This window comes from Procambarus clarkii, chromosome 14 (assembly GCF_040958095.1).
Source record: "Procambarus clarkii isolate CNS0578487 chromosome 14, FALCON_Pclarkii_2.0, whole genome shotgun sequence".
Taxonomy (NCBI): domain Eukaryota; kingdom Metazoa; phylum Arthropoda; class Malacostraca; order Decapoda; family Cambaridae; genus Procambarus; species Procambarus clarkii.
Genome location: NC_091163.1, coordinates 38,370,989 through 38,398,558, shown reverse-complemented (window position 1 = coordinate 38,398,558; position 27,570 = coordinate 38,370,989). Strand labels below are relative to the sequence as shown.

Genomic DNA, 27,570 nt, shown 5'->3' with positions numbered 1-27,570 from the left:
TTACGAGTACTGACATGCATGCAAATATTCATTATTTACAAGTGTTCGGGCCGGGTATTCAGCTTTCTAGTAGGTCATAATTTGTGTGTGTATTATTCCACACCAGCACATAGAGCTGCAATTTTATTCAAGTGAATGTTAATTCATGACCTTCAAGTGGCTAAATGAGATGATCTTGCACTACTGAAAATTTGTCTTGTAATCTATCAAGCTTGGCAGTGCCTTTTGAATATATAGTCACAGAGCTTCGAGTTTTTCCTGACAAGGGAACTACAAGATAGATATAGATAAATATATAGATAATGTAGATTTTTTATTTATTTATTTATTTTTTATAAAATCAACTGGAGGTCTGTGGTGGCTCAAACCTGTGACAAAGGCACTGTCAGTCACAAACTCTACCACTGTACCAGCCTGACCTGGTATAATTTATACAACCTGGGAGTCTACTGAATCAGCAGGTCTGGAGACCTCTGGTGAAGCCCTTCCAAGTTTTACAAATAACCCTCCCAAGCACTCGGGTGGAGGTAAAGTAGTTCAACACTATACGCCCCAACATTAAATACACCGAGAAATCACACTAACATGATATATATGGATGAAGAAATTAACTGGAGCTCTGAGGAGACTCAAACCTGCATCACCTCGGAGTGACACAGGTTCACTCTGGGTACCACCTCTGGTGCAATTTGGGGACCCATAGCCCCAGAGAAAATTTGTTGTCTCTGATTTCTTAAGTACAGTACTTACCTCTCCTACCACCCCTATTTTTAATTGTAAACTTTATTGTACATGATTACATTGTGTGGCCTACCATATACATGACTTTGCTATTGCAAGTAAAATGAAAAATACAGCAACAGAATTCACTAATAGATACATCAAACCAACTTGATAGGTATTGCAAATCAAACACCACCTTAAATTCTTCCAAGGTTGGATGCACACCCAACGTGCAGCTTGCATTTCACTTCAGACCCTCGACACTGAGGAGCTGAAACAAAAAACTTGTCACTCTTTGGCCTATTGTGACTCGAATTAGTTTGTTGCACAATTCTTTCAAGAACTTCAATGCACATTTGCTCCATGAATCGAGGGTTTCTGAGCTGGTTGGAACAAAGCTGTAGTAATGTGCCAGACATCTGTAATAGATTGCCACTTGCGCTTCCCTGAAAGAAGAAGCAGCACCACCTCTTTCGATTGTACTGTATTGAATGTAGGAATTGCCAATGTGGTTGTGCATGTGTAGTTTCAGACCACTAGCTTGCCAGCCTTCCAGGGAAGCATGGTGACCCAGTTTCCACCATTCTGAGTGTCACTGGGTCTGTGTAAGTGTGGTTTTCTTTGTGTCAGGCAGCGGGTTTTGGCAAGGCCCTCTTGATGTCATTGACTCTTTCTTCATGTCTTGCAATCTTACCCTGTAATTTGTGACGTATAACACCATGTTGCTCGTATTGGTCTGCATACGCACATCCGCAGATGAACCTGTGTTCGGTGAGGGTTGGGCAGCAAGACGATGGGCCATTTAATATTAAGGGCATCATGATTAAGCCAAGTTCTCAGGGCTGTGTTGAGCACAGCAAATAAATAAAAAATCCCCAGCATGGGGTGCTGCTGCTACTACTAGGAAGTGGGTTGTTTTGTTCTCAACAGATACATTCAAGCATTGTTGAGGTAATCATTTCCATCACTGGATTATCCCAATGAACCTGTATATGGTCTTTTGGCACTAGTTTATATTTTATATAATTATATATATATATATATTATATAATAATTATAAATAAAATACCCGTATGTATCTTTGTATGCTATGGTGTTTAACCAGGTATAGTATGTTAATAAATGCCTAGCTTACAAATGTTTAACAGGCAGCGAGTATCTTATTATTGTATAAATGTTCAACAGTAAGACCCTAACTTGTAAATATTAACAAAAACTTCTAAATTTCTATGCCATATACTGAATGCAATATCAAAATTGCATCATGAATATGGAAGGGCTTATAAATTCTGTTGGCAAATTTTTATGTAAAATGCAAATGTAATTTAGTCATCCTGAAAGTAACGTCTTCCTCGTCCAACGGCAGGTGGTATCTATGAGCGACGAGCTGCGAAGAGCACTGTACTCTTCAGCATCCCTCACCAGCCTGGATCTCGAGGCCTTCTTACCGGAAATTTGTGGCGTTTCAGAAATCATCACCGACGCTGTTAGAAAGGCAAGTACAGTCTAAAATAAATAAATATATAATATATATATATACATACATACAGGTTTTGTTGTAGTTTCAATTCAATCTGATCTACACTGCAGTCTTACCATGTGTCATATAATAATTTGTAATACTGTATTACAATACTGTATAAAATTATGTAATGTATTATAATAATATACAGATTATATTGAATTATACAACAAAGTACTGAATGTAAGTGGTTTTATTTTGGAAGGCAAATGCAGCATGGTTAAATTGGAATGGAATTGTGAACCGCTTTTCAGTTGATTATAGTATGTTTAACCAATCTTGTTAACCCTCGCTCCGCTCCAGTCTTGTTAACCCCCTCGCACCGCTCCAGTCTTGTTAACCCCCTCGCACCGCTCCAGTCTTGTTAACCCCCTCGCACCGCTCCAGTCTTGTTAACCCCCTCGCTCCGCTCCAGTCTTGTTAACCCCCTCGCTCCGCTCCAGTCTTGTTAACCCCCTCGCTCCGCTCCAGTCTTGTTAACCCCCTCGCACCGCTCCAGTCTTGTTAACCCCCTCGCACCGCTCCAGTCTTGTTAACCCCCTCGCTCCGCTCCAGTCTTGTTAACCCCCTCGCTCCGCTCCAGTCTTGTTAACCCCCTCGCTCCGCTCCAGTCTTGTTAACCCCCTCGCTCCGCTCCAGTCTTGTTAACCCCCTCGCTCCGCTCCAGTCTTGTTAACCCCCTCGCTCCGCTCCAGTCTTGTTAACCCCCTCGCTCCGCTCCAGTCTTGTCGCATAAACACAGCTCGGATATTTTTCTCTTCTGCTGCTGCTGCTCCCTATCCTAGATGGTATTTTCTTTTCTAAACACCCAAAAAATTATTATGGCTTTATTTCTATCTGCAGTGTTCTGTACTAATTTACTGTTGGTAACCAGTTCTTTCCTAATTACTAGTCAAATGTCTGCTTCTTGTTGGTCATTTCTGGTTTTGACTTTCAAGCATACTTCCTTGTCGTTTCTTTCTCTTTTACATCTTGCGCTCGTGTGTATGTAATTACCTAAATGTAGTTACAGGATGAGAGCTACGCTCGTGGTGTACCGTCTTCCTAGCACTCTGTCGTATAACGCATTGAAACTACAAAAGGTTTTGGCCTCTACCACTTTCTCACTTAACTTGTTCCAACGGTCTACCACTCTCTTTGCGAAAGTGAATTTTCTTATATTTCTTCGGCAGCTCTGGTCGTTAATTTAAATCTATGACCTCTTGTTCTTGAAGTATGTGTCCTCGGTATATATCCTCTTTCTCTCTCCTCTATTCTCTTTTTTCCTCTTTCATCTCCTCCTCGCCTTTTGTTGTTGTTCTTTTTTCTTTCTCTTTTCCCTTTTTTCCTTTAAGGTGTATTGAAAATCTTGTACAAAAGTATTATACAGTTTTTTATCAATTCAGAATTTGTTCAAGATTCAATTGGGATTTTTAGTTATTCATGCTTGTCACATGTTTGTTGGCAATGCACTGCTCTTCTTAGTGTGTGTACTTCTTGTACTGTACATGTGTTGTGAAAGCATTAGTGTGATTTATTTATTTTTTTAATCTATTGATGGTTCTGCAGAACATGTACAAGAAGTTGCCAGCTCGTGCTCAAGGTTACTCGTGGAAGTTGGTGTTCAGCACAGCCCAGCACGGCTTCAGTCTCAACTCCCTTTATCGTAAGATGAATGAGATTGACACACCCATCATGCTCTTCATTCAAGATACTCATCAAAATGTGAGTACTGTATATTGAGTCGAAACATATTTTAGTGAAAGTAAAGCACTTTTCTAGAGAAAATAATGTAACCCCCACATATGAAATGAAATTAATAAAAGTGACACCATTTCAGTGCATTCCATACCCTTATCAAGGGACAGACAGAAATGTCATTTTGGTTTGATACGTGTGGGTCGGGTTATTTACCTGGAGTGTACCTTGAGAGCATTTCGGGAGTTCTTGTACTCCGCGAGCCCGACCTGAGGCCAGGCTCGTTTTCAGCCACATTATGGAGACTTATTTTTGGCAATATATATTAAGCATGTTTACAGCTCGAGGTTGACAGTACTACTGCCTAGTTACGCTTTACGTATTAAATCAGAAGCAGTGCTCAGCACAGGTATGTGGACATAACTCCCACACACAGGTGTGTGAAGCTCAGCATACCACTTTGGCTGATTTTTCAGACATCCCTGTGTACAGGAGTCATAGCAGATGTGTGGAAACAGGCTAACATAGTTCCAATCTACAAAAGTGGCAGCAGGGAAGACCCCCTCAACATCTCTTTTCAACTCCGCCCTTCCCGGGAGGGGGAAGGAGGAACCCCCAGACCTCCCGTGCCAGCTACCCAATCCCAGTTCCGAGGCTGATGTGTTGGGTGGCAGTCGATTGACTCTGGCTATGTAAAGAACACATCGACCACTTTATGTAGGGCAGGCGTAACTCTGTGTATCTATGCATTTATGTCTATACGTTAGATTAGCATTTTAGAAGCACTACAATCGCCTTCTGTGGTTGATTGTTCAATAAATCCCTGAACTATATGTTTAACAGATCTCTCAACCCTGTCCATGGAGGACAGAAGAAAATGTATATATGCTGGTTAGCATTGCAAATGTCTGGCCACGTGTGGTATAAAATAATAATAATAACAAAAATAATCCTTGTAGTGCTGTGCCTTGTGGTGGTGTGCTGTGATAAGGTAGTGTGCGAGCAAAGTGTACATTCCAGAAGTACTGGGGCTGCATGCACCTAGGGTCACCTCTAGGTGTCCTGTAAGTACTGCCCTTGCAGTTTGAGGTTACCTTCCACAAACTGTTCGAGAACTGTCTCCGCAGGGTTCTTCTGCTGCTTGGTCGCCTTTGGGGTCAGCTGGGGTATTTTCCTACCACTCTGCCCTGGGTCCTCACGTGGAGGAATCCTGGGGCTGGGGACCAGCCCCAGGCTCGCACACTCGCTTCCCGCATGGTTGACTTGGGGGGGGGGGGGGCTTGGGTTCCATTTCACCCCGCCTGAGTGTTGGTACCCTCAGCGCGGGGCTTGTTACAGGGGGAAAAGGGTTTTCCTATCCCCCCCTCCCTGTATGAGTTTGATATGAGTTTGGCTCCTCCCCGGGTTACCTTAGGTTCTTTGGTTCCCTCTTTCCGGAGGTTTTTGGTTTCCCACATCCTACCTAGGGAGATGCGGGAGGCCATTGTGGCTTACCTTCTGCGAGACCCGGATTATGCTTCAATAATGGATCCTTTTTCTTTTGAGTTTAGCTCCTCTTTTTCCTTACTGGGTGCATTACGAGGTGCCAGAGTCTTTGTGCCTGGCAGGCTGCCCTTTCTTTTCGTTGGCGGCGTTATCTTGAGGTTATCTTGAGATGATTTCGGGGCTTTAGTGTCCCCGCGGCCCGGTCCTCGACCAGGCCTCCACCCCGAGGAAGCAGCCCGTGACAGCTGACTAACACCCAGGTACCTACTTTACTGCGAGGTAACAGAGGCATAGGGTGAAAGAAACTCTGCTCATTGTTTCTTGATGTCGCCCGGGATCGAACCCGCACGCCGGCATGGCATGTGTTCTGTCGGACACCCACGCTTGAGTGGCGGGAGTTGACTACAGTCGTTCAGGTTTACCTGGAGGGTGAGTTGGAGCTCCTCAATGCGTGCTTGTTCGCCCCTGTGCTTACTCGCGCTGTCGGCTAGGTGCAGCTTAACATGCGGGTTCCCTCCCTTTCGGCGTCCCTGGTCGCTGAGGATTTGCGAGCTCGTGGTCTTTTTGCTACAGTCTTGTGCTTCTGTCCCTGCTGGGGCTGTCTTTGGACTGGCTTGAGGAGGATATGGAGGAGCTGGGTTCCGGGCCAACGTTTGGGGGGGGGGTTCCTGTCCAGAGGGGTCATGCCAGGGCTCATGGTTCCTTTGGGTGTTGTAAGCCAGTAGTGCCAGATTCAGAGCCGGCGCCTCCTGTGAAGACTTCGGCATCTGGTCAGCATTGTGATAGCTCTGAGCGTCGATTGGGCTCTCGTAAGGGTCATCAACCCTTTTGCGGTTCGCCCCGTTGATGGGACGATGGGTAGGGGAGGCTCATGCTGTTTGCTCTCGCCTGGTCCCGCAGTTTGTGGGTGTTTCGGGTCGTTTCCTCCGGCTGGTAGTGGCATTGGGTAGCTCCTCCGAATACAGTCGCCTCTTATCGTGTGGTGCTGGCAGAGCCGCTCCAGCTTGCATTCAGGGTGGATGTCACATCGGCTCCGTTCTGTAAGCTTTCTCGTGCATTTTTCCACCTCTGGCCTGCTCATGTTCCACCTGCACCATCCTGGTCTTTGGATAGGGTGCTCTTTTCTCTCTTCTCAGTTTGTTGTGGCCCCTTTGGTTCAAGATTGTTTTCATAAGGCTTTATGTTGGCTTTGGCCTCTTGGGGTCTGGTTGGTGAGCTTCATGCTCTCCTCCGACACGAGTTTTTGCTCTTTCGATCCTGGTAACTTTGTTTTTCGTTTGCAGCTGTCTTCTTACTTTCTGGTGAAATTTGAGATGGCGGGCTTCCGGAGGGGGGTCCGTGGGTTATTGATGGTAGGTTGGTCAGACTGGGGGTGTACAGGTTTTGTCCGGTTGCGACTTTACGCAGTTACCTGCGCTCCTCGGCTTCTGTGTCAGGGGACATGCTTTGGGTTGATCCGGTATCCCTCATTCCCTGTTCCAGGGCTCAGGTCTCTCAGGTCATCAGCAAGGTTATCATGTCTAGCCAACCTGCAGTCTACCCTCGCACTCATGTTTGGAAGATTGTGGCTCTTGCTGCTGTGTTTGGAAACATGTCATGGCCTGACACTCGGGCATGGAGGTTTTGGTGTTCTAACAGGGTTCCAGCCGCCCATTATCTCATTAATGTTCCGGGCTCTCAGCGGTCTTGTGTGGCCTCGGGCCGTCGATTGCAGCCATTTGTCACGTCTTCGTCTTGAGGCATGCGGTGCTGCTGCCTCCGAGGTAAGTCCCTCTTTTACTTATCTTTGGGTATCAAGATCCAGGGGAACCGACGGGGCTCCCCTCGGAAAACCAGAGTTGAATGTAATGAAATGCCATTTTCTGGGTGAGCCCCAGAGGCTCCTTGGCACCCTCCGTCTCTCCAGTCAGCGGTTTTTGTTTCCGTTTCATCAGTCTCCAAATTGGAGGTCTAGTGGCCTGCTTGGTGGGGTGGGGGTCCCCTCCCTCTCCCCCTCCATGGGGGGGGGACGCGCAGCGTGTCGGTTTGATGACGATTTGCTTGTTACCTTGTTTTTCTTGAGAGGGGAGTTCTTGGGCTCTGTTTCGGTCTTGGGTTACAATTTTCTATCAATTGGGTTCTTTTGGAGTGCCTACCTTTCTGGGTGCCTAACCCTGGTCGATGCCAGACATGAATAAACTCTCAGAGTGAAGTTTTCATAGGCCATTGCTCCTTTTGCCTCTCTGGGGAACCAGGTTCTGGCTTGTGGTTTCAGATAGGCACAAGGACTCCGTATGACTGAAGCCCAAGACTAATATAGCTAATATCAGTCCGATAACTGCAGGAAGCCTCCAGGGCTCGCCCAGAAAGTGGTGTTTTATTACATTGAATGCTGGGTTTTTCTCTCAATCAGGTTATTCCTAATGTTTACCCATGGTTTTCCATTGTTTACCTTATTACTCCAGTTACTCTTGCTATTTACTAGTTACTTTCATTGAGTACTTGAATATGATGACAATGCATTTGGGCTGTTGAGCTTTAGACCAACGATCTTAGACTATGATGGATGAGGAGCTGGAGAAACTTTAGGTTGTAACTATGTAAATAAGTAACTATGAACGATATGGAAGAAAATGCAGAATAGAACCAGTGAAGAGCAGAGGTGCCATAGGCACAATCAGAGAACACACTGTAAACATCAGAGGTCCGCGGTTGTTCAACGTCCTTCCAGCGTCTATAAGAAGAAATATGGCCGGAACAACAGTGGACATCTTCAAGAGAAAACTAGATTGTTTTCTAAAAGAAGTGCCGGACCAACTGGGCTATGTTGGGTATGTGGGCGTGCGGGCCACTCCAAGCAACAGCCTGGTGGACCAACTCTCACAAGTCAAGCATGGCCTCGGGCTGGGTTTGGGGAGTAGAACAACTCCCAGACCCCCATCAACCAGGTAAGTGTAGCATTAGGTAGGCTGTAACTTTATAATCGGGAACTTTATAATCTTGCTTATAAAAAATTCCTAGCTCCATCACATTTGTATGACCTCATTATTTTGTAATGAATGCAACACATTCTTGTCATTCCACTGTGTAAATAAAATTCTACTTCTCTTTTTTACAGATTTTTGGTGCAGTTGTGTCTTGCTCACTGCGTGTGAGTGAACTATACTATGGCACGGGAGAGTCCTTCCTCTTTTCGTTCCACCCAGAGTTCCAGGTGTTTCCGTGGACGGGGGAGAACACATTCTTCGTCAAAGGCAACAACGAATCTCTTGTTGTAGGAGGTGGAGAGTAAGTTTACAAGTTCCCTTACCAGTGTCTGAGAGCGAGTTTCCATGTGTAGGGTTCATAATCCAGAAATTGCAGAACCTAAATGTGAAAAAGATCTAGAAGTTATGATTAATCAGGATGTTGTGCAAAAAATCAATGTACAAATGTACAGAATAAAGCAAATAGGATACTGGGATTCGTATCTAGAAGCATTAGCTATAAGATGTCTTGTTTTAATTATGCAGCTCACTTGGTCTCCGTATTATAAATTGAAGACAAGTTCACTTGAAAGTGTGTAGTGTAGTGTATTACGACAAAGGTAATCCAAGCAACTAGGAACTTCATGTGTGGAGAGAGGTTAAGAAAGTATGATTTACCTTTTCTAGAATGGTGAAGATTAAAGGGTGATATGATAAAATATACAAATGGATATAAGGATATAACAAAGATGATATTAATAATGTATTAAAAATATCAACCCTAAACAATGGTTACAAATTAGAGAATTGTATATATAGGACAGACCCGAGTAGATACTGGTTTGAAAATAGGGTTGTTGATTTGTGAAACAAATTCCCCAGAAACATTCACATGGTATCACTAAGATTGTTTCGAGTGTAGATTACACATACTGACCGAGTTTTTGTTGGGTATAAATAGAGGCTACATTCCGTGGGTCAATAGGCTTTCTGCAGTTTCCTATATTCTTAATTCTATGCTCTAGGGATTTTCAAGTTTGGTACGTAATTGATTTCCAAGTATTCCCAGGCATATGTTACATTTTGTGACACTTATTGGCGTTGGCAATTTTTCGTAGTTGTGACTTGATCTGTGATGTGCTTTATCCCCCTTTGAATTGCCAAAACAAAATCATGTGCTTTATCCCCCTTTGAATTGCCAAAACAAAATCACTTTACTGATCGGTACAGCGGCGGCCTCACTTCATGCATGTCGTCATTTAATCCATGATGGTCCGAGTGGGTGGGCACTATTCCTTATCTCCTTCCTATCCTGGACGAGCCTGGCCTCAGGCCGGGCTCGGGGAGCAGAAGTTCTCCCGAGATCCTCTCCAGGTATGGTATGTCGGCTCCTTGTCCTCGTATTCCTTCTTAAGTGCTATATAGTCATGCTGACTTTTTGCTTTTTCCTCATAATAACCATATCTTGCCACCACAAATTGGCAGAGATGATCACAGGAACCTGGAATGTCGAGAGTGGGTATGTGTTTGTTGCAGACCATGAGCCACAATAATGTGGCTGAAGATATGAACACTAAACCACACATCAGAAGATGAGGAGAAGACGACATTTCAGTCCGTCCTGGACCATTATCAAGCCGATTGTGATGCGGGGATCCACATCACAGTGGACTTTATAATGGTGCAGGAAGGATCGAAACATCGTCATCTCCTTGTTTTCCGGTGTGTGGTTTAGTCTTCCTACAGTGTTGGTGCCGTACTAGAAAATCACTAAAAAAGGAGCATTTCATTATGCCCAATGTTACTTTTTTATTCCACCATTTGTTCATCATTAAGATTCTTGGTGAATCCATTATCTTTGACTTGGCTCACCTCCTTTTGCTCTGGTGTTGGGGTCCCGAGTGATATTTAAATCGACAGTGGACTTGATAATGATCCAGGATGGACCGAAACGTGGTCGTCTCTTCATCTTCTGCTGTGTTGTTGGGTTTTGATATTTAGATTCTTTTGAATATCTCGCCACAAAAGGTTCTAAAGTCTTCCCAGCTTGGCACTTTCTTTTGATAATGAATTATGTATTTTTATTCCAGTTCAGTGATATGGAGTTATGTTTTGCTAGAAATGCCTTGCTGAAACCACATTCAATTTCCAAAAATCAACCTTTCATATTCAAGAACTATTATAGCTTAAAAAGTATTTGTTTTCCATGTCATTTTAATTATTAATAAGTTAATTTAGCTGTAAGTTTCACTTGACTCACGGTCACTTAATGGAGCGCTGCCCTGCTCTTCATTGTCCAAATTGTATTGTCCCTCTTACAGTTGTGCATATCCTTGTTGAATGTCCTGACTTCCAGGACGAGCGTTTGTCTTGCTTCCCGACTGTCCCTCGTGGTCACTTGTCCCTCGATAGAATTCTTGGTGAATCAGATACTCTTGATATCGTTCGTGTTATGAGTTTCTGTTCTCGTATTGGCATTCTTGGTGATATTTAGCGCCCTCTGATTATTTCGCACTTTGATGGTGCTACATAGCCTTCCCAGTTTGGTGCCTTCTTTTGATAATTACTTACTTTAGCTGTAAGTTGTGTATACATTGTGTACATTTAAAAAAAAAAAGAAAAAAAAGAGTTGCTGTTCATTAGTGTTGAAATTTTCAGTGGTAACTTTGGCTTGTGGTTGGATGGAGATCTGTACCAAGGACGGACACAGCCTTGCAAGACGTACAACAACCCGCAGCTCACCGACTCGGAAGACTTCATTATCAAGGCTGTCGAATGCTGGTGCTTTGAGTGAGGTTCAAGCACCGTTACGCAATGGTTTAAACTGACGCGATTCCAGTGCCCAGTTGCCTTGAGTGGCAGTTTGCAGCAGCAAGAGCTGTGGACTTGGCTGTGTGGCACCAGTAACCCGCAGTGCGGTTGGAGTTCGTGCTGAGGATCATTGGCTGCTGACCTGGAAACTGCTAATTACCCATGTTTGTGGAGAGAAAATGGAAGGGTTTTATCAATGTTGTTTAAAGATGTATATTTTGTTCCTTATCCTAAACATAGTTTTGAACCCTTTTAGAAAGTGGGTCCCTTGTGATATACTTATTTTTCTTGTTTATTAGTTGGTACTTTATACACCATTCTACTTTTAATTCATTTTATTGATAAAAAAATGCTTGAAATTAAACATATATGAATTTAATTCTTTTTTTTTAAAGGGTTATATTCTGTAGACTGAAGGTTGCCGGCCTCACACTTCATCTTTCTTTATTTTCCCAGGAAATATATTTTTATTGTGCGACTTGTTGACATGTTTCATTTCTGAATCTCTTTATTTTGCTAATACAAGGTCAAAATTTTGTTAAAGGTGTGGGGGACTGCCGGATAAAGGGAGGGGGTTGAACTGTCGGATAAGGGGAGGGGGGGGATACTGTCGGATAAGGGGAGGGGGTTGAACTGTCGGATAAGGGGAGGGGGTTGAACTGTCGGATAAGGGAAGGGGGGTTGAACTGTCGGATAAAGGGAGGGGGTTGAACTGTCGGATAAGGGGAGGGGGGGTTGAACTGTCGGATAAGGGAAGGGGGGGGATACTGTCGGATAAGGGGAGGGAGGAACGGTTTGGGATAAGGGAAGGGGGGCAAGGAACTGTTTGATAAAGGATAGAGAGACTTTTCAATAAAGAAAATAGATAAAATAAGTCTAAATAGATTTAGACTTGGATAAAGAAGGGGGGGAGGGGAACTGTTGAATAAAGAATGGGGGGATGTATAATGAAGGAAGGGGATACTGTTGAATAAAGGCGGGTGAAATTGTTGAATAAAGGAGGGTGAAATTGTTGAATAAAGGGGGGGGGGTTATGAGACTCGTGGATAAGGAAGGGGAACTGTTACATAATGCACTTGTTAGCCCAAATAATGTAATGCGCACTTAAGTTAATAAAGTAAAGGCCTTTCTGTAAAGTATTATTAACTAGTTAAAAAAAATAACTATGCTTCTGAGCTTTTAGTGAAATGTTATTTATTGTGTATCATTGTTTACGTGCAAGATGCGAACGTTCCCAAAGAAATGGGAAGAAGCCAAGTTCTCGAGAACACTCGTCAGTTGGTGTAAATCGGCGGTACTTTGTTCTTATTACGTTGCGTTGTATATATTCTGGATGATTTCATTACTTGGGACCTGACATAAGAAGGCTGGAAGTGTTCCACTCCAGAGAGCATTCATGAAGATGTTCTCCAACCCTGAACATCTACCAGGGAGTTCGTTGATGCCAATGCTTCGCGTATGCGATGTTTTCAACCCGGAACCTTCACCAGGGTGTTGTTGATGGTGATGCTTCGCTCATGTGGTGTTCTTAGCTAATTTAAGCCTTAGATAGTGCTTTAAAAAGGCAATTGTTAGAAATTTGAGCCTTATAGACATCCCATGTTGAAGACTTAATGTCAGGAGTCCTTGGATTATAACTGTTCTGTGGTTATGATAGTAACAGAATAGTATTATGTGCGACATTGGACTAGTTTGCAGCTGGTATACGGTAGTTGGACTGTGTTCAAAATGGGTAAATGCTTAGTTTGTTGCTCAATGAATGCACCCCTGCAGGCAACATTTAACATGCTCGAGTACCATTTAATCAACATGAAATGAATGCTATTATTAATATTAATTCAACATAACATTACTCTCTTTTGCCCAGATTTTTCTATGTTACTCCTCAGCAACCAAGTGTAGATGTGGACTGTATTAATGTATTACACAGAATGGAATAGCTTGGAAAGCTGTACATTAGAGCCACACATCAATGCAGTTCTAAATGTTGAATTTGTTACAAGAGTTGTGAAATGGAAGAGTCAAAATACTAAGCATTTTACCATTGTGGAGGCAGGTGTAGCTGTGTCACCATCGGGTAGTTAGGTGTAATTTGTGACGTGCGAACTGTGCCACCCAAACCCGTGGTGATGCGGTAGCTATGGAGCGAGCTTTGTGTTCATCTATGATAGTACAGAATATGCCTGGAGGTGGGGATGTTGACCACTGTGCTCTGACAGTATCTCCCTTTAAGTTTGGTACTCTTCGTTTAATATTAATACACAAAATAATTGACCACTATAGACCATGATATGAAATATCTAATAAATAATATTTGCAGCCTATGTGCTGTTATTAAATGATTATGGTAAAAGTCAGCCATAGCATTTGATATCACATATTATGTAGCTTAATATGTTAATGGGAAGTACGAGTTATCATTTTGGGTCTGTTAGTTAGTTTTTGCAAAGAACACGGGGTAAATCCATACTCACACGCTGGAAAACTTAATTTCCATTAGCTCTACATCTAGGAAGGTGTGTTATTGTTGGATGTGCTAAGCATGTGTTTCCTCGTATGTATTGTTGATGAAGTAACCTTTGGCAGTTCCATCCCTATTGAGTGGGGTAACTATAAAAATCGTTGACCTTGCAGCGAATAATTCGGAATAGCATTGTTGAAAGAAACCAGCCCACACTTGTGTAATAAGTGACAACATTTCGGTCTGTCTTAAACCCTTATAAACCCTTAAACCTGTCATGGAATGAGATGATAAATGTCCAAAATGGACTGAAACATCATTCACTTTCATTTTATTTGATGCATGCACATAGGTTTATTCATTATCCTTTACCTTGTACCTCATGTATCAACGAAGCTTGTCATATGGGGTAACATATTACTGTACAGCTGATGACCAAAATGGTCACACTTTGGAAAGTGATGGACGACACTGGATACAAACACCTGATTCTTGCGTGACGACTAAATATAAACCCCTGATTCTTGCGTGACGACTAAATATAAACCCCTGATTCATACGTGACGACTAAATATAAACCCGATTCATACGTGACGACTAAATATAAACACTTGATTCTTGCGTGTCTACTAAATACAAACACTTGATTCTTGCGTGACGACTAAATACAAACACCTGATTCTTGCGTGACGACTAAATACAAACACTTGATTCTTGCGTGACGACTAAATACAAACACTTGATTCTTGCGTGACGACTAAATACAAACACTTGATTCTTGCGTGACGACTAAATACAAACACTTGATTCTTGCGTGACGACTAAATACAAACACTTGATTCTTGCGTGACGACTAAATACAAACACTTGATTCTTGCGTGACGACTAAATACAAACACTTGATTCTTGCGTGACGACTAAATACAAACACTTGATTCTTGCGTGACGACTAAATACAAACACTTGATTCTTGCGTGACGACTAAATACAAACACTTGATTCTTGCGTGACGACTAAATACAAACACTTGATTCTTGCGTGACGACTAAATACAAACACTTGATTCTTGCGTGACGACTAAATACAAACACTTGATTCTTGCGTGACGACTAAATACAAACACTTGATTCTTGCGTGACGACTAAATACAAACACTTGATTCTTGCGTGACGACTAAATACAAGCACTTGATTCTTGCGTGACGACTAAATACAAGCACTTGATTCTTGCACAATGACTATACACAAAATAGATCTCTGCTTGAATGGAGTTCTGTCCTAGATATTGTCATAGTGATACATTCAGTAAATTACTCGTAACCCTGGTTTTCACTTGCTCAGTTATACCATTAAGTGATTGAATTGTAAATTAACTAAATTCAGGTTATTCAAAAGTTTCTAGAGTATTGCGGTTCCCTTTAATAGTTTGCTAATTGAAGCTCAAGATGTGGGCTAATTTGAAAATAAAGCTATTTTTGTAATGCATTCCAAAGTAATTTTTTAAGATATAATTTCACCAATACCAAATTACACTAGAGGGAACAGAATAGTAAACTCGTGCTTTAGTGTTTAACGGATAGTTTTGTTATGGTGCACGATGCAGCAGCCTGTGGTGTAGCAGTTACACGTCCTCACCTGCACACCTTGCAAGCAACAACATCCAGATTGAGACCCTGGATCAGGTGGGATTATTGATCACCATACCTTCACTATTTGCACCTGTGTACCCAGCAGTAATTGGGGGACTGGACTGTAAAATAAATTGGTTTCTGGTGATATCACAGCACTTGATACTCTAATAGGCTCCTGTACTTGACTTAATGCTTAAATACCACACTGCATTTCGAGCATAATTTCTAAATCTACTCGGTTACTGTAAATGTGATTTGTAGAATACATTAATGAGCAAGACGATTACTATATTTGCCATGTATACATGCACACCTATTTTACAAGGGTTTATGAATTTTTAACGTTTCATTGTACATTTATTGAAAGCGATGTTTAAATGGTTTTGTTGGAAAAAAACATGATTTTATGAATGTAAATAAAACATAAATTTGGCGATAGACAAGAAAAACATGCATCATATGTGCTGCAAAATGCGATACATTATGGTTTATAAAGTTGGTGTGGAATTATCTTCTCTTTCACTCGTAATTTTTTTTATGCAGACACCACCAAAATCAGGATTATATCATTCCAGACCCAATGCAGATTTGTGTGAAATCCAGCTGTCCGAGAATTTGCAGTGTGCCTATTTACCACCAAATTTCTTAGATTCATCTTGATACAATACATGTTTATGCATATTTAGACACAGATAATATATAGAAAATGATAATAGTGGGGGTATAAATACTATTTTCAATATACTGTACTGAAACTACGCAGGTATTGTTCCGAGGGATCACTGAAGGCGAGAAGAGGGAAAGTCCTCCGTTTGCTGACGGTGCAAATAATGAATGATGAGAAACTTGGCTTATATTAAGCTAATTAAGAAATGCACATATAAACATTTGTAGAAATATATTTTGCAGGTTGCTGTAATAGTACGTACTCACCTAGTATGTGTTCTACTAGGAGTGCCCACAGTAAACGTTATGTACACACACACCGGGAAGACGGGACACCACGAGCGTAGCTCTCATCCTGTAACTACACTTAGGTAATTACACACAGACACACACACAGAGACTTGGAATGCTCCCAGTCTGCCATTATTATCCAGCTTACTGTTAAATCACGACCAAGAATTTCAATATCACTACAGTATTTTCAATCTCTTATTTTTCATCATCATAAATGAACAATGCTATTATACCCAGTATCATGATAAATATCTATCTCAATCAGTAGTCAATAGACATGAACCAATTTAGTTACCTTTAATGACAAAATAATGTACGATAAAACATAGTGGGCAGAGCAGTCTGTTCATGACTAAATGGTCGTGAATTTGATTTCGGCACGAGATGTTTGGGCATATTACCTTACATCTAATACCTCTGTTCACCTAGTAAACAGATTCTTGTGAGTTGGTAGCTGTTGTGTGTTGCATTTCAGTGAAAGTTACTGAAAGTTACATTTCAGAAAGTTCAGTGTTAGCTTATGGGGACATACATACGCCTAGGTCTTCAGTCCTCGACAACGAATAGCAATATCATTGTACAGTTGCCAGCTCAACTCTTCATCATTACCTCATGCTACAACCAGTGGCATCATAGCAAGAGCAGTACATTGACACACCATAAAAACACATTTTACTTGCCCAAAAATCACCCAATCACTTGCACTGGACCTGCCTTGCGATGATTTGGGGGCTCAACGTCCCTGCGGCACAGTCCTCAACCAGGCCTCCTGGTGGACAGAAGAGTGATGATCTCCCTTCATGCTGGTCGGCATTCAATCCCCGACCATTCAAGTGATTAGGCACCATTCCTTTCCCCATCCCATCCCAAATCCTTATCCTGATACCTTCCAAGTGCTATATATATACAGTAGTTGTAATAGCTTGGCGCTTTTTCCTGATTGTTCCCTTCTCTTACCCAAAAACGTTTTTGTGCTCAGTATGTTCATGCATCTACCATCACACAAGTATTTTCATAGCCTTCTACTTGCCTAATAAAATATTGCAGGGTACCATATTTCATAGAAATGCTAAATGCATTTACACGTGAGTTCATGAAATCTGAAACTTTTCCAATAATTAACACAGTTGGGTCACAACCAAATTGGTACAGGGTTCGAATTTCAGGCAGTTCAAGATGTTAGGACAAGGTTTCCTTACACCAGGTGCCTCTTTTCAATTAGTGGTAAATAGGTATCCAAGAGTTAGGCGACTTGTGAGTTGCATTCTGAAGTGGTCAGTTGTTGGCTTAACACGCATCATCCCCAATAATGAACTATTTTGATGATCTGGATCTTTAAAGAGAAATGTTACCCCAACTCGTGTTTAACCCCTGCACTCTGCATCTGTTTCATGTGACAAAGTCATGGTGTAGTTGTTAATGAATTATTAACATTAACTGAAACTTTACAAAAACGAGAAAATGTCAAAATATTGCCAAACTCTACAATTTTTATTTCAAATTAGTGAAAAAAACATTAAAACATTGCTAAATTACAAAATATGTGCACTACCTGTCAAGCGGCTTAAGACGTGATATGCAGAGGTTAAAAGAAATGTTTAAAATAGTGTGATAATGGGCTTTTTATATTATACAGCCTGTAAATAATTTGAACAGGGTAACAATTTCATATTTTCAACATAACTGGCACGGGCAATGGCTTCACACTTGTCAAGCAACAACGTAAGGTCACCTGGAACCACCTACCCACTGAAGCTATAATGTCAAGATCATAAATACTGTTCAAAATTGTGCCGGAAAAAATCAAGAACATTGAGAGGACCATTAACAAGCCACCAGTTTCCTGTACTTCTTGAGGCACTAGAGATGATGACCCTCGGGTAAATTCAGGTAAATTTGCAATTTAAAGCTCATGTTTCATGCACTTCCACCCCCTATATTTTGTTTGATTTCCCATTCTCTGTGACTGGAAGCTTGTTATACTCCCGTCTCCTCCCTAGCAAGGTGGGTCATGGTCACCCAACCAGTTATTAACTTAATGCAATTGTCTTTAACCTAAATTTGTTTTGTATTAATTAATGTGAAAGTAAAAAAAAAAAAAAACTTGTCTTTTAGATATTGTTTGGAAATTATTTTATTTGGGCCGCATATTAAATTATAGTAATGTACTTAGCCAGCAAACACAATGTAATTTTTGTTAACGTACTTTGTAATATTATTTACGTCGAGTGCTCTTTTGATAAAACAAACCCATCATTAAGGAAAATATTACTCTTACATAGCTCAAAAAAGGTTGCAGGACTTTTCAGTGCATAAAAGTTTTCTAGAAAAATGCAATTAGTATTGCAGGCATTCCTTTTGAATTTTGTCATTACAGCATTTTCAAAACAAGGTTTGCACGTTTAAGGTGTATTAACGTGTGGTCATTTGTATTAGTGAAGTAATAACAGTGACGCACAGTAGCTAATGGGAAACATTTAAGTATGAAGCATTTAACTAACCAGCATGACCAGATTTCATAGTAAAAACTGATTATAAAGTTAACCTCTCTTATTGTGCATAAGTGGCTTGTGCATCAGGTGGACATGTCAGTGGCATGTGTCAGTGCCATGTGTCAGCTGTACATGTCAGTGTCAATGGCATGCGTGTCAGCAGTGTGCCGAACTAAATAGTAATTATTTTTAGCATTTTCCCCTCTTTACGAAAATGATCTGTTGAGCTCAGTTATTCTGTAAACTTTGTAAAGGGTAGCAAAGGCAATCTTTGAGAAAACGAAAGTTAGACGTCTGCCGGGTATAGTTAATTTATGGCATGGGTGTTCAAGTTTGTGTGTGCTGCATTGTTGAAACTTTTTTGTAGTAGTACTGTATTGTGCTTCCTCTGAAACATTTGGTTGTTTATTTGATTCAGTCATACATATTGTGTGCTTACAGAGACTGCTGCTTCCACATTCAGGTTATAGGTGTTTGTAATTTGGAGTATGGAGACTACCTGAAATATATCAAATGTTATGGAATGGGATGTTTATTTTGTTCTGCCAAAGCAGTTTTTGATGCCTATAAGTTTAATATAGCCAGACTTAACTTTATTCCATTTTTTGTTCACAGTTTGTTTGATTCTGAATGTTTATTGATGGTTTCTCTGGAGTTCTTGTTGCTTTTGGCTCATATGTGCTTGTTGAGTACTTATGATAATGTGACATGATATAAATATGTATATGGATAATAGAGACATATTGACCTAGATAAAAAACTGTTAGATATTGATATACAAAGTTTAGAATAATAAATGTTCTATTTTGGTAGATTCATTGTTCTTGTGAATATACCATGTAATTAGTATATTGTGTTATAGTTTGTGTAAGCAGGATATATTGCAACACATGTAAGGCAACACACAGCCAAATTTGTGCTAGATAGTGTATCGGTAAAGTTGTTCTCCTATCCCAGTACGGTGTATTGTGCCACAACCCGTTTTCACAATTTGATCAAGTGTGAAATTTGAAGCAGTTTTTGCCTGACCAGAAGTGTTTGAATCTGAGAGACCTCCCAAACTTGTTGTTGCTCATGCCCATTAGTCAGATACAGCATCACTATTACAGTGCTGTTAATTTCAATTAGGTACTGTGGTTTTGATGTAGACAGGGTCAAAATTGCTGTACATTTACGAGTGAGGACAGGTTGTGTGGTGATTAGTTCAATGTGTTCAGCGACAATTTTATAGATTTCCATAATGAAAGTTTGATATTGTTTGCGTTTGGAAGGAGTCTTTATTGATGCACATCTTGCAGTGCCACATCACAAGTGCCGCATTATGGTTTTGAAATCATTTTGTACATGATCAAAATCAAATGAAGTGTGGCTCTTTGTATAGACATAGACTGTAGAAACTGCTTACAGTGTTGTGATGTCAATAAAACTATATTAGTTTTAATTGACAGTTTCATGTCCTTTTTTTCTTGTGTTTAAATTACATACTAATAATTTTACAGGTATTATGCCTATTCTATATGTTTTCCATTTTTGTTTAAAAACCGTGAATCACAATTTTTTATTTTTTACAATTTTGATAAAAATGTATAGGTAATACTAGTATATTAGTATATACTGTTTAATAATAAGAATAATAATAATTTATTTACAAGGAGGTACAATGGGTTTGTGAGATTACACAATATTGGTATTTTTACGTTCTTCCAAAGCCACTAACACGCATAGCGTTTCGGGCAGGTTTTTTTTTATTTGTTCAAAACAAATACTGAAAAAAGGCAGTAGCAGTTGTTTAAAATTTGATTGCTGGACACACTTTTCTTACCAATGAATTTGCATCAAGCTAATGAAGACGGTGCCACAATTATGTGTAACATATTACACCAGACGGCAATATTATGGCAAGTATGCAAATCCAGTGGCAAAAGGAAGTTGTGCCCTTTCTCTTTTGAATGAATGTTTTGTCACCATCCGAGTCTTCATTTTATTACGTTCATTTATAAATATGTTGTTGTTGATATAATTCTTATATTATAATTGATATAAATCAAGAGATGGCAATTTATTTAGTATATTATTATTTGTGGTTCCCTGTAAAGAATAGCAATTGTATCTTCAGAGTATACTGTGAAGATTTATTTATGCTTGAGTGACAAGTAAAGATGAGATGACAAACACAACCCTACTTAAAGGAGGGATACATAACGAACTTTCTTCGCCTACAAGAAATGCACAACAAACAGTTTTTGGCTCACATGAGTGTACAGCAACTCTTCCTGCCTACAGGGAAACGTACACAGTACGGACTTCCTGCTGCCTACCTAACAGTGACTATGCAGAAATTAGGCCTCATGACTAACTTCTGTAAGGCCTTGTACCTCATACATTTTAATTTAACTTTACTATCTTGAGGTTATCTTGAGATGATTTCGAGGCTTTAGTGTCCCCGCGGCCCCAGTCCTCGACCAGGCCTCCACCCCCAGGAAGCAGCCCGTGACAGCTGACTAACAGCAAGGTACCTATTTTACTGCTAGGTAACAGGGGCATAGGGTGAAAGAAACTCTGCCCATTGTTTCTCGCCGGTGCCCGGGATTGAACCCGGGACCACAGGATCACAAGTCCAGTGTGCTGTCCGCTCGGCCGACTGGCTCCCTAATGTTAGAATTTTCTCAAATGCGGCATTAAAGTTGTGGCTGAAGGTAGCTTCCACTTCTCCTTTCAGTGCATTGGACTTGTTGGTTACCCATACCAGGAATTGAGCATTTCCTTACATTTCAGTTCCTTTGGAATTTGTCTTTTTTTTTCCCCTAATTTAAAGAGGCTATCTTTGTCTATTTTTATTTATTCTCCTTGGTATCTTGTATGATGTAATCATATCCCATTCATTTCTTTTCTTTTTGGTTGAAATTTCCCTAGATCTGTTCTCATAGATTAATTCTCTTAGCTATTTCCTCCCCCAGCACATACAATTACTGTATGTGGAAAAGAATTGAAGAACTCTAACAAAGAAAGAGATCTAGGGATGGTTCTGGATTATAGACTGTCACCAGAGGAACACAAAGAACATTGTGTGAGGAGTATATGCTGTGCTTTCCAACTTCACAATTACTTTTAATTACATGGATGATGAAATACTAAAACTGTTCATGACTTGTGAGACCAAAACTGGAATATGCAGCAGTTGTATGGTGCCAAAATTCCAAGAAGCACATAAATAAACTGGAAAAGATGCAACGGCATGCTAAAAAATGGCTTCCAGAACTGAAAAATGAGTTACGAGGGGAGACTAAAGGCATTAAACATGCCACAACTAGAAGATAAAAGAAAACTTTTCCTTTGTAAACAGTAGTAGACAGTTGGAACAAGTTAAATGAGAAGGTGGTGGAGGCTAAAACCATCAGTAGTTTCAAAGTGCTCTATGACAGAGTACTGGGAAGATGGGACACCACGGGTGTAGCTCTTATCCTGTAGCTATGCTTAGGTAATTGTCACTACATTTACTGACTGTACACTTTGGTAATAACTTACACAACCCTCACCTTCCTGTTTCAATCCAAACCACTGCAGATATTTACCCCAACATCCTCCAATATCTGAAACTTGTGAAGACATCGACTAAATTGCAACAACAATCCTGCTCCCTATACCTCTTTCATCCAGCCAAGAGGAAAACTTAAGCCTCCTCCTCTTTCCTCCCAAAAGGTAAGACATTCATACTCTTTTTCTGTAGCAGAAGTGGCAGTTGGAAGATGGTAACATTTTCAGTCATGATTTACCTGAGGGCCACTAACCCTAGTGGCCTCGATGAAGACAGCAAGCAGGCGGCTTGTCGAAGGTTCCCCATTTGCCCTAATTATCTTTTCTAGGTATATTTTGACATTCAGCACAGTTTTGGCAGTTATGGCTTCACAGTAATTCCTGTGGCAATTGTTAACATGAGTGGTCACTACAAACTCCTTAAAATGAACCTCATAAGCCTAAATTGATTACTTTGGCAAAAGCAGGAGCACTTGGCTATCTCAAATACATTTGTCTGGAGATCCACTACAATTCTTCTTTGAGATTCTAGTCTAGTAAGAGACACTATAGGATTGTGGAACCATATTTATTTCTTCAGTAGGAGTACTTGAATTCAGGAATGCGCACACCTCGACCAATAAGCACTAGCTCTTCCACTGCCCCATGGTGGGTCGGGGTGTTGGACATTGAAGACTTTCTCTGTTGTTTTTATACATGTTAATTTCTGACCCTATTTCTCCTTAGACTCGTGTGATGGGTCACCAGGTCCCCCCGAGCTGAACTGTGATGGAAGGTGGGGCTCCTAAGCCCTGGCCACATTGGGCCCAGACCAGGCTTCATCTCTGACTTCCCTCTACTTTCTCTGTTACCCTCCCACTTCAATAGCAGAGTTAAACCCCCAAGCCCCCAGTGGTCTTCCATTGTGACAACTGTGCCTTTTTACATCCCCCCCCCCCCTCTCCTTTATAATGGGGATTAATGGCACTGCCGCTGCGCTCGTACATGCTTGATTCTTCTTAACGGTGCTATGTTCCAAGATTTGTTTGGCCCCGCTATGTGGCCCAAGTATCTTGATCTTTGTCACGATGCTTGTTGTTGTTTTTGATACGGCTACTCTGAACAAAAAGTTCCAAGTAGCACGGGCTATGGTGAGCCCGTCGTACTTATCTGGCACAGATGTGCCAAAATGATGAACATATGCCTTGATGATGTACTGATCTTTAAGCACCTCATTGACACGGTAAATTCTCATGTTACAAACCCCACCTGGATTCGAACACATGTACAGTAGTTGCATCTGCAAGCTTTTTGAATGTATTGTCAAGGTCTGTCTAATGTGGTTCTAAGAACACTAGTGCTACCTCTCTGTCTCTCTCAATTTGGCTTTTACAAATGCTGCAGCATGACTGATATCATAGGATAAAAACCCACACTTGTGTATTTGTGAAATTTATGTAAAGAATTTACACCAAATATTTCGCACTCTCCCGAGTGCTTTATCAAGGTCTGAGTGTGTGATTAGACATTGAGATGTAAGTCTTGTTCTAAACACACTCAGACCTTGACAAAGCACTCAGGAGAGTGCAAGAGACTTGGTGTAAATTTTTTACATAAATTTCACAAAGATACAAGTGTGAGTTTTTATCCTGTGTTGTTATGTCTGTGAGAAGACCGTCTTCCCAAACTGTGGGGTTTGTTTTGTTTCGCCTACCTTACTGGGTGCCAAACCCTGCTCGATGGCAGACATGGAATGCTTCCAAATATGAGAGGGTTTCCATAGGCCATTGCTCCTCGTACCTCTCTAAGCGGGGCCAGGTTCTGGCTCATGGTCCCTGGTGGGTAAGAACTCCAATCAACTGATGCCATGGTCTAATACATACATATAAGCCCAGTTAGCTTTGGGGAGCCTCCGGGGCTCAGAAAATGACATTTCATTACATTCAACGTTGGTTTTTAGGTCCAGATAGATGCAATCAACCCAACCATCTCTTTCCTGTAAAATCTCAGTGGCTCAAATCATAGAAACTGAGTAAATTCATTATGTTTGATCTTCCAGATCGAAAACCATACTTTGTCTGTTATAATATAGTTTCTGGGGGGAGCCCCGTCGGCTCCCCGGAGCTATCCAGGCTGAGTGGATATGTATAACTTCCTGGCATCAGTGAAAGTGCTTGGAGTTTTGCCTACCAGGGACCACGAGCCAGAACCTGGCCCCCTCACAGAGGCACGAGGAGCAATGGCCTATAGAAACCTCCCTGTGGTTGGGAGCATTCTATGTCTGCCATCGACCAAGACAGGCACCCAGAAAGGTAGGCGCCCCAAAACAAACTCCTATTCTGGTGAAAATATTACTACCGAAAGCCGAACGAGTGGACAGAACTCTTAAAAACAAAATTATCAAACTATCATGACATCATCACGTCGCCGTGCCGCCGTCTGCGCACCCCCCCCCCCCCCAGGAGGGGGAAGGGGGAGCCCCAGACCATCTGCGCTGGCAATCCAACCGTCAATTCTTGGCTGATGTGATTACTGGCCAGTCGAGTGCCTCTGGCTCCGGTTTTGTTTCAGTTCAGTGCCTTGTGGTGTGGGCTGTCTCTACCGGTGGGGTGAGCCAGGAATGAGATTCAATGGTACTCTGGCTGCATGCGCCTAGGGGGCTCTTCTTTAGGTGCCCTGTAAGTACTGCCCTTGGAGCTTGGGGCCACCTTCCACAAGTCACCTTGGGTTCTACCTCCACTGTGCCCTTTACTGCTCGGTACTGGGCTGCCCTTGGGGTCAGCTCGGGTTTTGTTGTCCTTGTTTGTCTCTGGGTAGGAGGTAGTTTTTGCCACTGGTAGGGGCGTGGGGCACTGCACAGCTAGTTTTCACCTATGACAGCGTCCGGCTCTGTTCCGCCTGGGTACGTTGTCCTCTTACAGAGTTTTTCTTTTTTTGTTTTTGCCTGGTGGGGAGTTCTGCCTTTGTGGTCGACTTGGCTGTTTTAGGAATTTTGTCTATATATTTTCTATTTGGTGGTGCTCCCCGCTTGGCCCCCGTGAGTGGACACATCCCAGGGGTTCAGCTTTTAGAAGTTTGGTAGACTTGGGCGCCAGTTTGCAGTACCCTGCCTGGTTTTCCCTTAGCGTGTTACCAAGGCTAAAAGCCCTGGGAAACCCCATGGGGGCTCTGTGGTCTGATGAATGTGACCTCAGCATCCTCCCCTCGCGTCTTGCGAGTTTGAAGGTTGCTCTGTCCCCATGTCTCAGGGTGACACTCACCTGTTTTGCCTCCGCCTTGCTGCCTGTTGGGTCGTTGGAATTTTGACCCGGAGTCGTGCAACAGGTGTTGTCTGTACGTGCTCTCATTCACCCGGGCCACTGGTCGTGATAAGCGGGTACAGGCGGCTGTGGCATTGCATGCTAGGTTTTGGTTGCTGCAATGATTTTGGTTGGTTGTGGCCCCGGATGCCCCGTTTTGGTTGTTGGTGTTCTGGACTTGGGAGTGGGGGTCGCTTCGGCTCTGGTTCCTTCTGCTGCTCCTAGTCCTTCCCCCTTCTGTTGTGCATTCTTCCTCCCCTTGCTTCCGGCTCCGAACCGTAGGCGGGTTTTGGGGTTGGAACAGGGTCTGGTTGGGTTGAGACTCGGGCAGTCTTGGGGGTTTTCCTATTATGATGTGGGGGCAGGGGCATTCGCGTCTGTTCCTCCTGCCATGCCGTATGGGTCTGACCAGTGGGCTCCCTTCTTTAGAGTTTTGCATGGCTGCCCCAGCTTTTCCTTGTGAGGCTGGGGCTTTGGGGGTACGGCTCGGCCCCGGGTCCTGCCGTTGGGGTTCCCCAGGGTTGGGGAGGGGGTTGCCTGGGATGCCTCGGCCCCGTTTTGACCCGCTTGGGTCTTTGTACCCTCGGTGCAGGGTTTGCAGTTCCTCAGAGTGGGGTTTTCCTTACCCCCTCTGCATTCATGTTGGTTTCGGGTCTAACCCCTCCCTGGGTTCGGTTTCGTGTCCCTTTGGGTCTGTCGGTCCCCGTCATTCCTGGGGGGTGTTTCACCCTCTTTTCCTACCCCTTTTCGTGCTTCCGTCGCGATGCTGTTCCCCTCGTATCGAGGTCCCCTGCATGTCCCTTGTTCAGGGGTGTCTTTTTGTCCATATGTACCTACGTGCATTTCTGCTTGCTTGTCGTGGTTCTCGTTGGTTCGCGGACCTCTTCGTACCTTCTAATATTATTGGAATGACTGTTAACTTCCGGTGAGGTTTCCCTCTGGTCTTTTTTCGAACTCGTTGGTCCCCTTCCATCCACCTTGTCTTCTTTCGCTTCTGTTTCGCCATGTTTTGTTTCATATCGTCTCTCCTTCCAGTTTCGACATGACTCATCTTCCTTACGCACGCCTTGCTGGTGTTTGTACAATATGTGTATGTACGACTGGTGTACGAGCCGCACCGCCCGTAGATGGGTGGTGCGGTTCATACCTCGCGTGCTGGGGTCGGGGTGTTCGTTTCGTTTTCTGGGCGGTGTACTCGTGTGTTCCGCGTTTGTTTATTGCGGTTTTTCTACGGCTTCTCGCTCGTCTTCTTTCTCCAGTCATAGCCCTCTGGATGCTGGGGGTGTTCTGGATTTTATATGTGGGGAAGTCACTTCGTTCTTTTCCCTGCTTCTGGGGGTGGGGTGGCTCCGTGTGGTGCCACCTCCACCTCTGTACTGCACCTTGTCTTCTGCTGGGCACGCACTTTTGGACATACTGGTATTTCAACTTCGAATTCCAGTTTTTGTTCGAGTACCTGTACATACAATCCTTACAGCCTCTTATACGCATATCGTTCGGGCGAACCACTGACGATGCTCCTGGTGTGTTACCAGGAGCATTGTGTTCCTCCCTGAAGGCTGGGAGGCCTTCTTCCCGGTTTGGCCTTTTCCTATATTGATTCCATTTTTGTGTCTTTTGGTCTCTGGCCCTCTTGCAATTTCTGTTGAACCAATCCTGTTTCCTAGTTTTGCATCTCTGCTTTGGTATAAATTTTGTTGTGCCTTTTTCATATATTTCACAAAACTAGACATACATCTCATTTACTTCCTTTCTTAACAGCAAGTCTCTAAAGTTAAATTCCTTAAAGAAAATTCTAAGTTCCCCATAATGTCCTCTCCTGAAATCAGGATTTTCAACTGCTTCGACTTCCTCATTTTCATCCAGATTACTGTACTGTATAACACATTGCATACTTTATTCCCAAAAAGACATGGTCACTTTTACCCAAGGGAGGAAGGTACTGAATGTCAAATACCTCCTCTTTCCTGGTAAATATCAAATCCAACATTGAAGGAACATCCCCTTCCCTCATCCCCATAGCTTGTTTAACGTGTTGATACATGAATTTTT

At 42.3% G+C, this 27,570-nt stretch overlaps 1 protein-coding gene across 11 annotated transcripts in view; it reads left to right on the top strand.

The window, feature by feature from the left end:
* Positions 1–20,147, top strand: part of mtd (TLD domain-containing protein mustard) — a 228,667-nt gene extending 208,520 nt beyond the window's left edge. For 10 of the 11 annotated variants that reach the window (XM_045762679.2, XM_069324510.1, XM_069324504.1 and 7 more), the window contains 4 exons: positions 2,090–2,218; positions 3,794–3,949; positions 8,505–8,674; positions 11,011–11,646. In XM_045762679.2, coding sequence (XP_045618635.1) covers positions 2,090–2,218; positions 3,794–3,949; positions 8,505–8,674; positions 11,011–11,146 — 591 coding nt within the window. In that variant the 3' untranslated portion in view covers positions 11,147–11,646. Of the gene's footprint in view, positions 1–2,089; positions 2,219–3,793; positions 3,950–8,504; positions 8,675–11,010 lie in introns of all 11 variants that reach the window. The other variant, XM_069324511.1, reaches the window with a different exon arrangement.
* The last annotated feature ends 7,423 nt before the right edge of the window (positions 20,148–27,570 follow it).